Raw genomic sequence first — 14,973 nt, forward strand, 5'->3', positions numbered from 1 at the left:
ACACACACACAGACACACACACAGACACACACAGAGACATACACACAGACACAGAGACACACACACAGAGACACACAGACACACACAGACAGACACAGACACACACAGAGACACACACACGCACACAGACACACACACAGACACACACACAGACACACAGACACAGACACACAGACAGACAGACACAGACACACACACACACACAGACACATACACACACAGACACACAGACACACACACAGACACACACACGCACACAGACACACACACACAGACACACACACACACCAGCTTCTCACACAGCCTTGCCTTTGAGAACCACTGCCTAAGCCTGGAGTCTCTGATTCCTGAAAAACTCTATGTTGGCTAATATGCTTCCAGTGGACTCCCCTAACACTGTTTGTCCATCCCACACTGGCCCAGAGAAGCATCTTCTCTGAGGGTCAGCTGCTGAAGAGTGCTCCTCCGGCATGTCCCAATCTTTAGGGAGCACAGAATTAGCAAAACAGAGTTCTCCAAAAAGGTTAGGATGGATCCATCCTATTAAAATTGAGAACGTGGGTTGCCTTCTAGAGGTGGGTGGTGACTGAAATAGAGCCAAGCAGAGGCATGGCTCCTGTCCCGCCATCTGAGAGTGGCTTTCCTGAGTGTATTCAGCTTAAAAACTTACATTATAGATTTGAGTTCATTTAAAATAAATGTCTGTTAAGAGTTAGACCACACACTCCAAATGGGTCTGTTTCTGCTTTTCTCCTGTTCTAGTGGGACAAAGCCTTGTCAGTTGCTCCAAGCGTGTCTGTGAAATACTGGAAGAAGCTGATGCAGAGGTAAGGCTGTGCCCAGATGGACATTTAACGTTTTGTTAAAATGGAAACAACATGTACATATGCTAGTAGCCTTGGGATTTTTGACTTTTTTGTTGTTTTAAATGATAACTGAATTTTGTATCTCCTGATACAATAAACAAATCAGTTATAAGTCATTTGGCATTTTTGTATTTGACCTGACGTCTGATAAGAACAGTGATTTCCCCATGTTGATAGAGGAAAGGACGGATCAGTCGACATGCTCACTGCTTAATGTATTGCAGTTGAAATGTATGGATGTCAAGTAGTGCTGATGGTAAAGATGTTTTACCACTAAACAAGGTTATCTGGATGTCCCTGAATGGAATGCAGAAAATGAGATTTTTTTCTGAGGTGTATTGGCTTACTAGAGCTGCCATAACAAAGGACCGCAGAGTGTTTCAAACCACAGAAATGTGTTCTCTCCCGATTCTGGAGGTTCTGAAGGCTAGAAATCCGCTATCAAGCTGTCGGCAGGGTTGCTTTCTCTTGGAGGTTTCGAGAAGGAATCAGGTCCACTCTTCTCCCCTGGCTTCTGGTGGTTACAGCCCTTGGCACTTCGGCGGCCCCCTTATCTTCACGTGCATTATCCCCCTGTGTCTCTGAGTCTCCATTCCCCCTTTTGAACGAGGATACCGGTCATATCAGATTTAGAGTTTGCCCTAATCTGGTATAACCCTGTCTTAATTAACTATTTCAGTGAAGACCCAGTTTCCAAATAAAGTCACATTCACTTTAAAGAATCAACCTGCAATGCAGTAGACACATGTTCTATCCCTGGGTCGGGAAGATCCCTTGGAGGAGGGCATGGCAACCCACTCCAGTATTCTTGCCTGGGAAATGCCATGGACAGAGGAGCCTGCTGGGCTGCATGCAGTCCATAGGGTTGCAAAGAATCGGACACGACTGAAGAGACTAAAGCACACACGTGGGTTAGGGCTTCCCTGGATCTTTTGGTGGCAGTGAAGGGGATGCATTCCAACCCATAATATAAGACTATTCTCTATCCTGTTCGTTCATTCCACAAATATTTAGTCCTCACTACGTGCCAGTTACTGACGAGTACTGTTTAGTGAGTAATTACCTTGTTTCTGGCATTAAAAATGAAGCATTTGGGTTTTGTTTCATGGTTTAGAAAAAATTCAGCTGTGACTCACATGTACGAATAAAATCAATCAGAGACTAAGCATGAAATCCAGGGGGATTAACACATTAACCAAGGGAAAGGGGACCGTTTCCAGCAACTACTCTCCCCAAATAAGTGAAGCAATAGGCTGGCTCCAGCCCTCAGACTGCAGGCTCCCTATCCTAAGCTCTAAGAATCCTGAGTGATTCTCAGTTCATGTACCCTCACTGAACAATTGTAAAGTCCTTGCTCCCACTGAGACCTTAATAAAGTCAAGTTAACGGAGGATATTTATGTCACAGAACAATTTTGTTCCAACCCGCCTATTTTTTTCTCTGCTCCTTAGTTCACATGGTGGCCAAAAAATCATCACCCTTCAGCTTCCAGGTTTATGTTTTATGGATTCAACCATTTGCAGAGATTGAAAGGCAGTCTCTCAGTCCAACTTATAAATGTCCTGGAAGAGAGTGTTGTTTGTTAACAGCTGTAACAGGGAAGTCAGAGTCAGATGGTGAAAGCCTTGTTGGGAAAAACCCTAGAACTGGAGACTGTTAACAGTGATCTGTTAGTTGCTCAGCCATGTCCGACTCTGCAGACCTGTGGCTGTGGCCCACCAGGCTCATCTGTCCATGGGATTCTCCAGGCAAGAGTACTGGAGTGGGTTGCTATTTCCTTCTCCAGGGGATCTTGCCAACTCAGGGATCGAACCCAGGTCTCCTGCGTTGCAGGTAGATTCTTTACCATCTGAGCCACCAGGGAAGGCAGACCATATGAAAAGTGTCTACTGCACCCGCCCAGAGGTTGGCAATTGAAATGTAGTTTAATGCAAATACCAGCATAGATTAAATATGCCAGATTAGTTTTCAACAAAACTAAGGTTAAACATTAAGAGTGGGGCTGATGAGGTTGGTCGTTGAGAAAGTGGGACCAAAAACAGAAAAAGAGAGACAGACAGTGATGGATACAGAAAGAGAGAGACAGACAGACACGTGTATATCCTCCATAATCTCCAAACTCAGGTCCCCTTTCCCCCCCAAATATCTGGAACAGTATTTTTCTTTGAACTACCCTGCTTGGGCCACTAACAATGTTTTGCATTTTACTATCAATATCTGTGTTCTTGAATTACCCTTTTTAATGATTTTAGCCTGCTTGCATTTAGAGTTTGTCCATTCATTACGGTGCCATGAAAACATTTAAAATTCTCTGTCTTTAATAGACATTAATCCAGTTGAGAGTAGATGTTCCATCATACATATCTAGGTAACAACTTATTTTCAGAAAGATATATTCCTCACTTTAGTAGATAAGCTATATTGATTTAAGACCTGTTCAGTGCCTTTAAAATAGGAAAATCTGCAGTGTTTTATGGAAGAAACAAGTGCCTATAGTATTGTTTCAGAAAACTTTTATCCTCCAATAATGATGTGATTATAAAGCTAAGTCTTTGTGAATGCTGATCAAATTTTAGATATTTTCAGCATTTCAGAAAATCTGAGTCCAGCTGAGAACCTTGAAATTAGTATTTCGTAAAAAACATTGTTGTTACTTTATTAGGAGAGCTGATCAGTTAATCCAGGAAGATAAGGATGATGTCATTCCATACTGCATAGCCATCGGTGATGTGAAAAAATTAGTCCATTTTTTTATGTCAAGAGGTCAGCTTAAAGAAGCTCTGCTTGTTGCACAGGTAAAAACACGTAATTTACATGGGCTGCACAGCTTTGTGGGGGCGAGTTTGGGAGGGGGTGGTCGTGTTCAAGTGATTGATAAAGTCATAGGTGCCTTGGCCTCTGCCCGTATCCTGGCCATCTTTCCTAGACATTTCCATCACCCTGCCTTTGCTCTGATCACACTGAGTTTCTTTTAGATCTTTAAACAGAAGCACTTGTGAATTCTGATCTGGTCTATTTTGCTGAACACTGTGTACATTTGATCAACTCTTTCAGGTAGACTTGATGCTTCGTGTTGATACAGTGTAATTTATGGGTTTGTTTGTTTGTTTGTTTTCCAAATTCTAAGGGTATCTCCAAATTGTAGTATGAATTTCAAACATGGTTTGAATATACTTTGTTCAAAATAATTTTCTGAAGTTGGTCTATTATCAACAGCCAAAGATTAACCAAAGATTGCATTAAATTCCAGGCTGCTTGTGAAGGAAATGTGCAGACCTTCCATGTTTCGACACCCAAAGGACCTTCTTTTTCTGATGATATCTACAAGGAAGACTTTAATGAGTGAGCGACTCATCCTTTGCTTGGAGTCTATTTTTTGTGGCTGGTTTCCCTTTAGGGGCTTTTGAGGTCATCCTTCCTTGTACACAGAGCGCTTGGCTGTCCCGCGTCCTCAGCTGCATTTCTCACCGCAGTCTCGTTTCATCGCAGCGTCTGCCCCTGGATGAGAGGAAAAAGTCAGGCACGTAGACACAGTCTGCACACATCTTAACATAGCTTCCAGAAAAGCAAACTGCATTTCAGTACAGTAATTGCATATAAAGCGCCTAAATCCTTGAAAATCTGATCAGACCTGCTGGGGAGGAGAGGCAGTGAAAATAAACGCTATTTGTGAATGTTTCACCATAGACTCAGTGTGGATAGCATCTCCCTGACATCATTCACAATCCGATGTTGGCGTCTAGAATAACATCTGGGCCTCTTGACACATACACACTAGTGTATATAAAACATAACTGATAAGGACCCACTGTATAGCAAGGGAACTTTCCTCAATACTCTGTAATGACCTATATGGGAAAAGAATCTAAGGAAAAGTGGGTTTATGTATGTGCTTTGCTATACAGAAGAAACTACACAAGAGTATAAATCAACTGTAATCCAGTAAGCTTTTTTTTTTAATCTAAAAAAAATAAATAAAATACTTATGTTTTTAAAAGGAATAGAAATTAGGATTCTCCAGCCTTTTGACCATTTTCAAATCTAATAATCTGCCTTTCTTTGTGTCTCCTCTTTGCTCCTATCATTGATCCAGAAAATAGGATATTTAAACTTTTAGGACACTTATCAAGTGAAAAATGACCACAAAATGTTAAGCGTATTAAGACTGACATATTCCTTCCTGGTCCTTTGCAGCTATCCCCTGCCATTTCTAAACTTGGCATTTAATGATCTGTTAGCAACATACACTACCCCTGTTCCCATGTCCACATAAATTTTCAACCTATAATTCTTTTCATGTTAGTTGCCCCTATAGCTGAGGCATAAATTATTCAGTGTAGGATAGAATATTCTTAAAATTAGGCTTTTCTGAAAAGAGGAAAAATTGGGAGAGGGAGGTGGTTTGTCAGCTCATCTACTAAGAAAGACTGCTTTCCTGATTTTTACCCCCAAATCAATCTCTATACCCAAACCAAGGATATACAATTAAATCTTGTTTGATCCCTTAATCAGCTTATTATAAAAGAGCATCCATTCACTTTTATGAAGGAGTCCTTGTGTGTCCATTGAATATGTATGCTGCTTCTTCCTAGACTCCTGCAGGAAGCCTGCAGAGAGCTGGCAGAATGGTATTTTCAAGATGGCCGAGCAGTTCTAGCCTCCTGTTGCCACCTGGCTGTGGACAATATTGAGGTACATTTCAAGGTGGCTCGCGTGTCATGATGTTTGAGGGGGAAAGATCCCGTGACTTTCTGTGTAAGATCCGGTTTTGCATGCTTTCTGAGCCTGAGCGATTCCATACTCAGTAAACACAGGTTAACTCTGCAGATTATGAAATCTTTTATTCACCTATTTTTAAATTTTTATCACAAGATACATATTTGTGACAATCTTACTCTAAGTTTTTATCATATATAAGAAGCACTAATGTGGTGAAGGGAAAAATCACTGCCCTGGAACTCAGAATATCTGACTTTTGAAAGCAGTTATTTTTATAAACACTTTAGTATGTTCTTCACAAGTTATGTTTTTAAATTATTTTTCATTCAATCCACTAATGTCATGGGAAAACCATTAAGTAAAGATACTGGTTCTATTTTGCATGTATCCTTAGATATATTGACTGGAAGGGATAATTGATAATCAGTGTACACTGTTGAGGAAGATTCTAAGAATTTACTTTTTCTGATGGACTGAAGGACATGTTGAGGCTATTGCAGACAGACCGTTGTTAATTAATTCCAAAAATGTAGGCAAAGGTTCAAAACTCTTTAATTATAAAAATTACTCTATGTCCCTTTATCAGCTTTCCCAGCTGAAAATTGTAGTTGCCCTTGCCTGAGTACCCTGTGGGCTTCCCTGGTGGCTCAGATGGTAAAGAATCTGCCTGCAATTTGGGGGACCTGGGTTCAGCCCCTGGGTCGGGAAGATCCCTGGAGAAGGGACAAGTACATTATAGAAATATTACACTCACCATCTTATAAGAATAATCAGCTCTAGGTTAATACAGCTTGATCTACTTTGTGAGCTTGGCGGGGAGTAATGATCCTGCCTGTGAAACTGAAGGCGTTATCTTCTCATTGAGCAAGCTGGCTATGGCGTACCTGATTCGTGGAAACGAGCTAGAGCTGGCTGTGTGTGTGGGCACCGTGCTGGGGGAGCCCGCAGCACCCGCAACCCACTATGCCCTGGAGTTACTGGCGAGGAAGTGCATGATGATCCCAGCGTGGTGAGCGTTCTTCTTTTCTAATGGGGAGTGTGATTGCTCTACAGTATTATGTTATTAATAGTTTCTGCTGTACAGGGAAGTGAATCGGCTACATGTGTGCATACACCCTCTCCCTCTGGGACCCCCTGCCACCCAGCCCCATCCCACCACGCCTCGAGGTGGTCACGGAGCCCCGAGCTGAGCTCCCTGTTACCGAGCAGCCTCCCACTTGCTGTCTGCTCATGCGTGGCGGGCGTATGCATCAGCGCTCCTCTTGCAGTGAGCCCCACCCTTTCCTTCCCCTGCCGTGTCCCCAAGTCCTTCCTCTCGGTCTTTGTCTCTGTTCCTGCCCTGGAAATAGGTTCATCTGTATCACTTTTCTACATTCCATATATATGCGTTAAAATAAGTGATGTTTTTCTCTTTCTAACTTACTTCACTGTGTGTGACAGACTAGATCCAACCACATCATCACAAATGACCTGATTTCACTCCTTTTTATGTCTGAGTAATATTCCATTATATATATATATGTACATGGTGAGCATTTCTAGAGTTAAAGAATAGTTTCATAGTGATAAAATGCATTTTTTAAAAAGTTGCATGTGATATTTTTAAAATGCAATATTTTTAAATGTGATATGCAATATTTTTAAATATCACATTTAAAAATATTGCATTTTTAAATGTCTCCTGTGTAAATAAAAGACTTCCCTGTGGCTCAGATGGTAAAGCATCTGCCTACAATGCGGGAGACCCACGTGTAAGTAAAAGATAAGATTGTGAAGGAAATGGTGCCATGAACATGAATTAATAGTAAGAACGACTGTGAGCATATAATGAAATCTACTATCACTTATTCTGAAGTAAACCAGTTCTAATTTGTGATATTTCAAGCACACAAAGCATCATGAAACAATAGAGCATACACTTTCTAAGATTATCAGGACCACACATTCCCACGTTGTAAATTCTGCATATCTACACTCATTCTGGCTGGTACTTGTGTATTAGTTAGAAGTTTAGAAAATAAAGTCTCTTCTAGTGGAGAGTAATAACAAAGATGGTATGACTGTACACTTGGAACCAATTTGGGTGATGCTCTAAGACAACAGTCTCCAACCTTTTGGCACCAGGGACCAGTTTCGTGGAAGACAGTTTTTCCACACCCTGGAAGAGGGGAGATGGTTTTGGGAAGATTGACGCATACAACATTCATTATGCACTTTATTTCTATTATTATTACATCAGCTCCACCTCAGGTCATCAGGCGTTAGATCCCGGAGGTTGGGGAGCTCTGCTCTTCAGAGTTAAACCTGGGAAAGACCCCGGGAGGCTGGAGCTCAGAGCTGTTCTTCCTTGTGTCTCAGAGCCTGCTCCCTAGGGCGGACCGTGCTTCACCGTGGATGGCGGAGACGGTCCTGTCCCTCAACAGGGGCTTGTTGGATAAAGATGATTTTAGACTTCTGTCTTCTCTTTCCTCAAAATACTTAGAACCTTGAGAAATTTTAAATGAGCTTGCTCGTCAGGACTTCGCTTCTCCGCACTGCCTGCACACACCCCCCCAGTCTGAACAGTGGATGATGCAGACGCCCCTGCTGGGCGGTACAGAGGACGATGATGGTGCTGATCACAGCTAAGGACACTGCTGTCCCTGCTTATGCAGTTCACTGCGTGCTCGACAGTGGCATGATTTTACCGAGACTTACTGGTCTCAGTGAATTTTATGACCAAAACTAAAAGTTACATAAATTGGCTTTATAGTTTCTACTCTTAGCTACTATCTTAGTGTAAAATACCACAGACTGGGTGGCCTGTAAACAAGAGAAATGTATTATTCACGGTTCTGGAGAGAGGGAAGTTCAAGATAAACTGGCAGATTTGGTGTCTGATAAGAGCAGGCTTCCTGGTTCTTACTGGCTGTTTTTGCTGTGCTCACATGGAGAAAAGGGTTAGGAAACTCCCTGTGGCCTCCTTTATCAGGGCACTGACCCCTTTCCTCAGGGCTCTGCACTGCACCCTCCCAAAGACTCTACCTGCTAATACCATCACGTTGAGGGTTAGACGTCAGCTTAGGACTTTAGGGGGAACACAGACATTCAGCTGACTACAGCTAAGTCAGAAAGAGAACAGAGCTTCCCAGTCTCCTTTCCTGTTGGGTCTGGAGGCTTCAGAGTGAATCGATAATCTTAGAGTTACTCTAAAATTGACCCGTATCTCACAGTGATGTAAGAGCTCCCTCCCCCCGAAGAACTGAGTGGTGCCCCACCGTCAGCGTCAGATGTGAATGTATCTTAACACTGACCAGCCCTCCTGGGGACCCAGTTCCTTACTGCCTCAAACCCAAGGAAGTGTGAGGTCTAACTCAGACAACTTACCCACAAAGGTGACTGACTGTATGCTAGAAGTCAGCATCTCATTCAAATAAAATGTGATTACTTCTTTCTAAAAACTGAAAAAGGAGCGAACAATAAATAGATATTAAATTTTGAAGAGGATTAAAGATCTTTGAACTGAATATACATCCTGTGTTGCATGCATGCTTAGTTCAGTCGTGTCTGACTCTCTGCAACCCCATGGCCTGTAGCCGACCAGGCTCCTCTGTCCATGGGATTCTCCAGGCAAGAACACTGGAGTGGGCTGCCATGCCCTCCTCCAGGGGACCTTCCTGACCCAGGGACTGAACCCACGTCTGCTGCGGCTCCTGCATGGCAGGCAGGCTTTACTGCTGAGCCACAGAGGATGCTTTTAATAGAAAGCAAACTTGTTTCTTCTTAACTCCCTTCAAGAGCCCTTCCTTTATGCAGCCATAGGTATGTGTACCAGAAACCAGGATCAAGTGCATACGCTGAAATACATGGAGCAGGCTTATCTCCAGGTGAAGTGTATAATCCTCGTGGCTATTAGTAGAGCTCCACAAATTTAAAACATAATAATTAAGAGCTGTATTATCTTAAGAGAATATGCTTTTATAAACCAAGAACACTTCTTTTTTTGCTTTTACACTTATTGGTAAAAGTTCGCCTTTTCTTGGCTTTCATCACAGATTCATGACATTCAAATGTGTTTTCTTTTTAGCTTTCCATCCGTCGGATACAGGTATTGCCTAGTTTTCCTGCATGCCCTTCGGTTTCTGTAATCTACATTTACAGGAATTTCATAATGAAGTAGGGAGTCAGTACTCTTTATGTAAATAGAAAGGCACTGGAGATTCTCCTTCCTTTGAAAGAGTTCTGAAACGTTTCTCAGTTTTTTCCTCCTTCACGTTTCCCCTTTTGTCATGTGAATAGGGATTTGGCAGCTGACCTTCTCCTCCTGACTCCTGACAGTGAACTACAGTTGGTGAAGCTCTGTGCTTTCTGCCCCGGGGGCACTGAAGAGATAAGCCATCTCCACGAGAAGGTATGCTGCTGCTGCTGCTGCTAAGTCGCTTCAGTCGCGTCCGACTCTGGGCGACCCCGTAGATGGCAGCCCACCAGGCTCCCCCGTACTCATTGTTCCCATTTGGAACGTCGTGCTGTGATTTCGTTAGTTTTAGGTTTGGTCAGATAGAAATTCTTGCAGAGAAACAAACATGATCCTTTCAGGATCCTCTTATAAAGACAGCAAAAATTATAACAGTAACAAAAACATTGATTGAATTTTACTGTATTTGGGGGGCTGTTCTAAATTTGCACATCTGTTGGCTATTGACTCAAGTCTCACAAAACCCTGGAAAGCGGGGCATACTGTTCCTAATTTATAAAGAAAGTGAACTTGGAGAAGGTAAGGAACTTGCCATAATTGGTTAATGTTGAAGTGAGAGCATCAATACATGTAACTGCCCATCCCAAGCCCTTTGCGTCATAAGGTACCCACGCCCAGAGAATCCCATGGACAGAGAAGCCTGGCGGGGTATGGTCCATAGAGTCGCAGAGAGTGGGAAACAACTGAAGCGACTTAGCATGCACACATGCATGCTGGCTTTTAAAAAATAGGATCTTGAAAAGAATTACTGAAGTATAATGAAATTTGCATGCTTATTCTAAAGTGCTTTTTATAAAGGCTCCGTTACAGAATACAGGAATCTATCAAGATTACATACAAAAGTGATCAAAATATTCAGCAATAAGGAGATTGTATTCATTATGGTACATTTCTATATGTTAGTGCTGTTAACCTGTTAAAAAATGATGAAGTTCTGTTTTTATTGGTGGATGGCTGTAGAACAGTAAAATAAAAAGCAGATTATTAAACCATGTACACATCATGGGATTTTCCTTTTGAAAATCATCTGTGTACATAGTTTTATAACAGTGTTCACCTGCTGTTTTTATCATACGTTCCAAAAGAGTATGATTGGACTCTTGGATCAGACTTCATTAATAACTCTTTAGAAAGACTAGGTAATATGTGTAAATGTGTTACTAACTCTGGAGAATTTTGCAAGACTAAAAATCCGTGTGTGTGTGTGTGTGTGTGTGTGTGTGTTCGGCCACAATGCACACCTTGGGGGATCTCAATTCCCCAACCAGGGATTGAACCCAGGGCCACAGTAGTAAACGCCTGGAATCCACTAGGCCACCAAGCAACTCCTCTAAAAATTATATTTAAATATTAAGTTATATAGCTTTGAGAATTTTAAGATAGGGTAAGAATTACAGGAATGATCAACCTGCTCTTGTCATATTCTGTGTCAGAATGAAATTTCAGTGGGGACCATTCTTTAATTCCCTCTACTCTCAGAGCATGTATCAAAGTGAAGAAACGTTTTTTCTGTCTAACCAGGCACAGTTCCTGTCATAGAGTAGTTGCTCAGCAAATAACTGGCTTTCAGGGAATACAGATGGGGAACGTTAGATGAAATGTCACATACACATGAGCACTTGTAATTTAGTTTGTACATTTTTTGAGAGGTTGAGGGGTCTAAAATATTCCATTTGGGACTTCCCTGGTGATCCAGTGGCCAAGACTCCATGCTCCCAATACAAGAGGCCCGGGCTTGATCCCTGGTCAGGGAACTAGATCCCACAGGCCACAGCTGAGACCTGGCACAGCCAAATAAATCAATATTTTTTAAACAGAAAAAATATGAAACTATTGAATAAACACATTAATAAATAAACACTCTTAGTAACTTGAGGGGATATTAGAAAAAGAGAAGGATGAGAGTGACAAATCTCAAAGGAGACAGTTGACCTTGTGGATGAACCACATCACCTTCCGTCCGACACAAATGTTTCTGCAGCAGAAGCTGCATCGCAGTGTTTGCAAAGATTAGTGAGACAGGGCAGTGAGCTATGTAGCCTCGCTTAGGAGCAAACCAACGCACTCTAACACCTGTGCTTCAAAAATCGTGAACATATCAGAAGTTTACATAAAAGCTAAATTAATCCCCACCCATGTTTTGGAAGCAGAACTTCCATGAAGGAGGAGTAGATTCTCAGTTTTAACAGAAAAATTATTTGAAAAAATGTTGCTTTTCATTTTACAGTAATATAATTTCATAGGCTCAAATCTCTACTTCGTGGCATTTCAGAATGTCAAAGCTAAAAAAAAAGCTGTAAAGAGCTTGTCCTTTTTTTGCCTTCCTATTCAAAATAAAGTTACTGTGTCTCAAGGTCAAGTGAAAGTTAGTTACCGTGTAGAGGACACATAAACATTACCTTTGTGTTTTCTACATTTAATGTAATTTTTGACACTAGTGAGTATATTTGTTCTAAAATAACTAATTTTAGCATTCCTGCTAAATGACATTTGTGGGTACTAATCCCATTATTACAATCAGGACAATTTTCTTCCACCTTTTTTATTGTGTGTTTAAAAGTATTGACTCATTAGATAATATCATATTTATTGTTTTTAGATGTTAAAGATATTAACATAAATGTATGTTCCCAGTACAGATTATTTCATTTACATCTATTTTCAGCAACTTTAATTAGAGAAACATACCAGGTATTTTGGAAATATTTAGCACTTATATTATTACTATTGCTTTTATTCCTATAAATATTAGTAGCATTGTCATCAAACCAATTCTTTTCTAGTGCAAGCTACCCACAGTAGAAGAATGTATGCAGTTAGCTGAGACAGCCCATGCTGATGGCAAAATATTTGAAACTATAAAGTATTACTTGCTAAGTCAAGAACCTGAAAAAGCCCTTCCTATTGGCATTGACTTCATCAAAGGTATGTATTTAGTTGGTAGTATAATTTAAAATCTACTCTTTTATTTGGTATTTTCACTTGTATTGATTTTTTTTAAAAGGCTTAAAAATAAAGTACTAGCCATCTTGAATTTTAAAAAGAAAGAGATTGCTGATGGTTTGGTAGTGGGACCTGACTGGGATCTAGAAAATAAACAGGCAGATAGCATTGACCAGAAAAGAATCAATCACACAAGTTAAAATTTGAATGAACAAGTTTTAATCCTTTTATTTAGAGACTCTGGTTTTATTTTGCCAGAACACATCAGTAGTTCAGATTGGACTTTGGACACCATTTACCCCGTTCTTGACCTGTTGAGTTACATTCGTACTGAAAAACTGGTCTTGCATACATGTACTGAGTGAGTACTTTTTCCCCAAAATACGTAACCAAACTTATGCAATGTTTCAAAATGGCTGTATTGTTTTTGGTGTTCAGATGAAGAAATAAGATCTCTTGGACAGATGGGTGCACATGTAGAAAAATTACATTTTGTTTTATCCTTAAGTAAAAATAGAGAGGTCACTTTGAAACCTAAGATAAATCTTACTGGCCTCATTTCCTAATACCATGTGTGTATGTGTGTCTGTGTCTGTGTCTGTCTGTCTGTACACAAAGACACACACAGACACACCTGGTTCAAACAGGGCTACTTCAGAGCTTTGGGGTCCTTTTGGACCACGTGTCCCCAGTGGTCTGTGTAGTGGTCAAGCTCTTAAACATCCATGTACACAAAGCATACTAGGCTGGGCAAAGAAGTGAAAGTGCTAGAAAGTAAAAAAATAGACACCGTCCTTGAATTCAGGTATCATTTAAGGACATTATTACCCCTGTAGCTAAAGTCCCAAGAACAGTGTATATATTTCTTAGCAAGGCTTTAGGCTGTTTTTGTTGGAATGCCACATGGGAAACTGGTGCAGCAGGCTGTGACACTTTGGCAGGAGTCGCAGGGACCGACGGGGGAGAGAGGAAAACAAGAAGGCAAGAGTTCAATATTATTTAAAGACTTTTATTTTAAAATACAATTTGTATTATTCGGTACATGTCTGAATAGGAGTTAACTGATGAATAAAACATCTTTACATTTAGAAAAATTTCTAAGCATATTCTGCTATAAATGTTATAAATCAAAATGAGACACAAGTTCAATAACTATTTAAGAGCAATGCTCTGTACCTCAGATTATAGAATTTTTAAAAATAAATACATTCTCTTCTAGAGCTCGAAATGAGTTGCTGATACTATGTGGGTACGTTGGCGCATTACTGGCTATCAGAAGGCAGTATCAAAGCATCATTCCAGCACTGTATGAGTACACGAGGTAAAAGCAGTTTCTCTCTGATTAAGACATTAGAGAAGTGAGTGCCTTTCACTGAGATGATTAGCATCTTAAGTGCATTGTAGAGGCAACAAATACATTTTCCACATGTCCATTTATTTACTAAACATGTGCTTCATAATAAAGCAGCAGTAAGTGATACGAATTAACAGTGAGTGAAAGTATTAGTCACTCAGTTATGTCCAGCTCTTTGCAACCCCATGGATTGTAGCCCATCAGGCTCCTCTGTGCATGGGATTCTCCAGGCAAGAACACTGGAGTGGGTTGCCATTCCCTTCTCCAGGGGACCTTCCTGACCCAGGGATCAAACCTGGATCCTCCTGCATTGCAGGCAGATTCTTTACCATCTGGGCAGATTCCATCAAGGATCTGGATTCTTCCCTTCTTTCAACTCTGACATCCTTGGCTTCCTTCCTCCTGCCTGAGTGACAGAGTTAGCAGCTAGCTTCTTGCCCTCTGTGTATCGTGCCTACATTTGAAGTGGGAAGGAGAGTTGAGGGTGACCGGATGGAGACCACAGTGGGCAGGAGCTTCTGATTCTGGAAGGAAGTTTTCCTTCGTGCTGTGTGCCTGCAGACCACTGGCCAGGACTGTGTAATCTGCTTTTAAAAGAAGATGAGAAACTCTTATTTCAAGCTTGCCCATCTCCACAGGAGAAAAATGCAAAGTAAAGAGGTTGGTCAGTGGCAGATATTCCCTATTTCATATTTTATATTCAGATATGACCTACCTGCCAAACTCCTGTGTTTTCAGGACAGCTTGCTGAACTCAACCCTCACGCCTAAAACTTGTCGTACTCAAAAATAAAACTCAGTGCCTTGTCCCCGAAAGTACCATCTCTAGAGTAGGTGACTCCTAAGATGCTGAGAGTC

General features: G+C 41.1%; 1 protein-coding gene across 4 annotated transcripts in view; it reads left to right on the forward strand.

The window, feature by feature from the left end:
• The window catches only part of LOC120865835 (WD repeat-containing protein 17-like), a 65,175-nt gene that overhangs the window by 46,404 nt on the left and 3,798 nt on the right, over window positions 1–14,973 (forward strand). For 2 of the 4 annotated variants that reach the window (XM_040243233.1, XM_040243234.1), the window contains 10 exons: window positions 763–827; window positions 3,529–3,661; window positions 4,117–4,208; window positions 5,459–5,558; window positions 6,455–6,594; window positions 9,652–9,672; window positions 9,864–9,975; window positions 12,603–12,744; window positions 13,021–13,123; window positions 13,982–14,083. In XM_040243233.1, coding sequence (XP_040099167.1) covers window positions 763–827; window positions 3,529–3,661; window positions 4,117–4,208; window positions 5,459–5,558; window positions 6,455–6,594; window positions 9,652–9,672; window positions 9,864–9,975; window positions 12,603–12,744; window positions 13,021–13,123; window positions 13,982–14,083 — 1,010 coding nt within the window. The remainder of the gene's footprint in view (window positions 1–762; window positions 828–3,528; window positions 3,662–4,116; window positions 4,209–5,458; window positions 5,559–6,454; window positions 6,595–9,651; window positions 9,673–9,863; window positions 9,976–12,602; window positions 12,745–13,020; window positions 13,124–13,981; window positions 14,084–14,973) is intronic. The other 2 variants (XM_040243232.1, XM_040243235.1) reach the window with 1 other exon arrangement.

Source organism: Oryx dammah, unplaced genomic scaffold (genome assembly GCF_014754425.2).
Source record: "Oryx dammah isolate SB20612 unplaced genomic scaffold, SCBI_Odam_1.1 HiC_scaffold_7, whole genome shotgun sequence".
NCBI lineage: Eukaryota > Metazoa > Chordata > Mammalia > Artiodactyla > Bovidae > Oryx > Oryx dammah.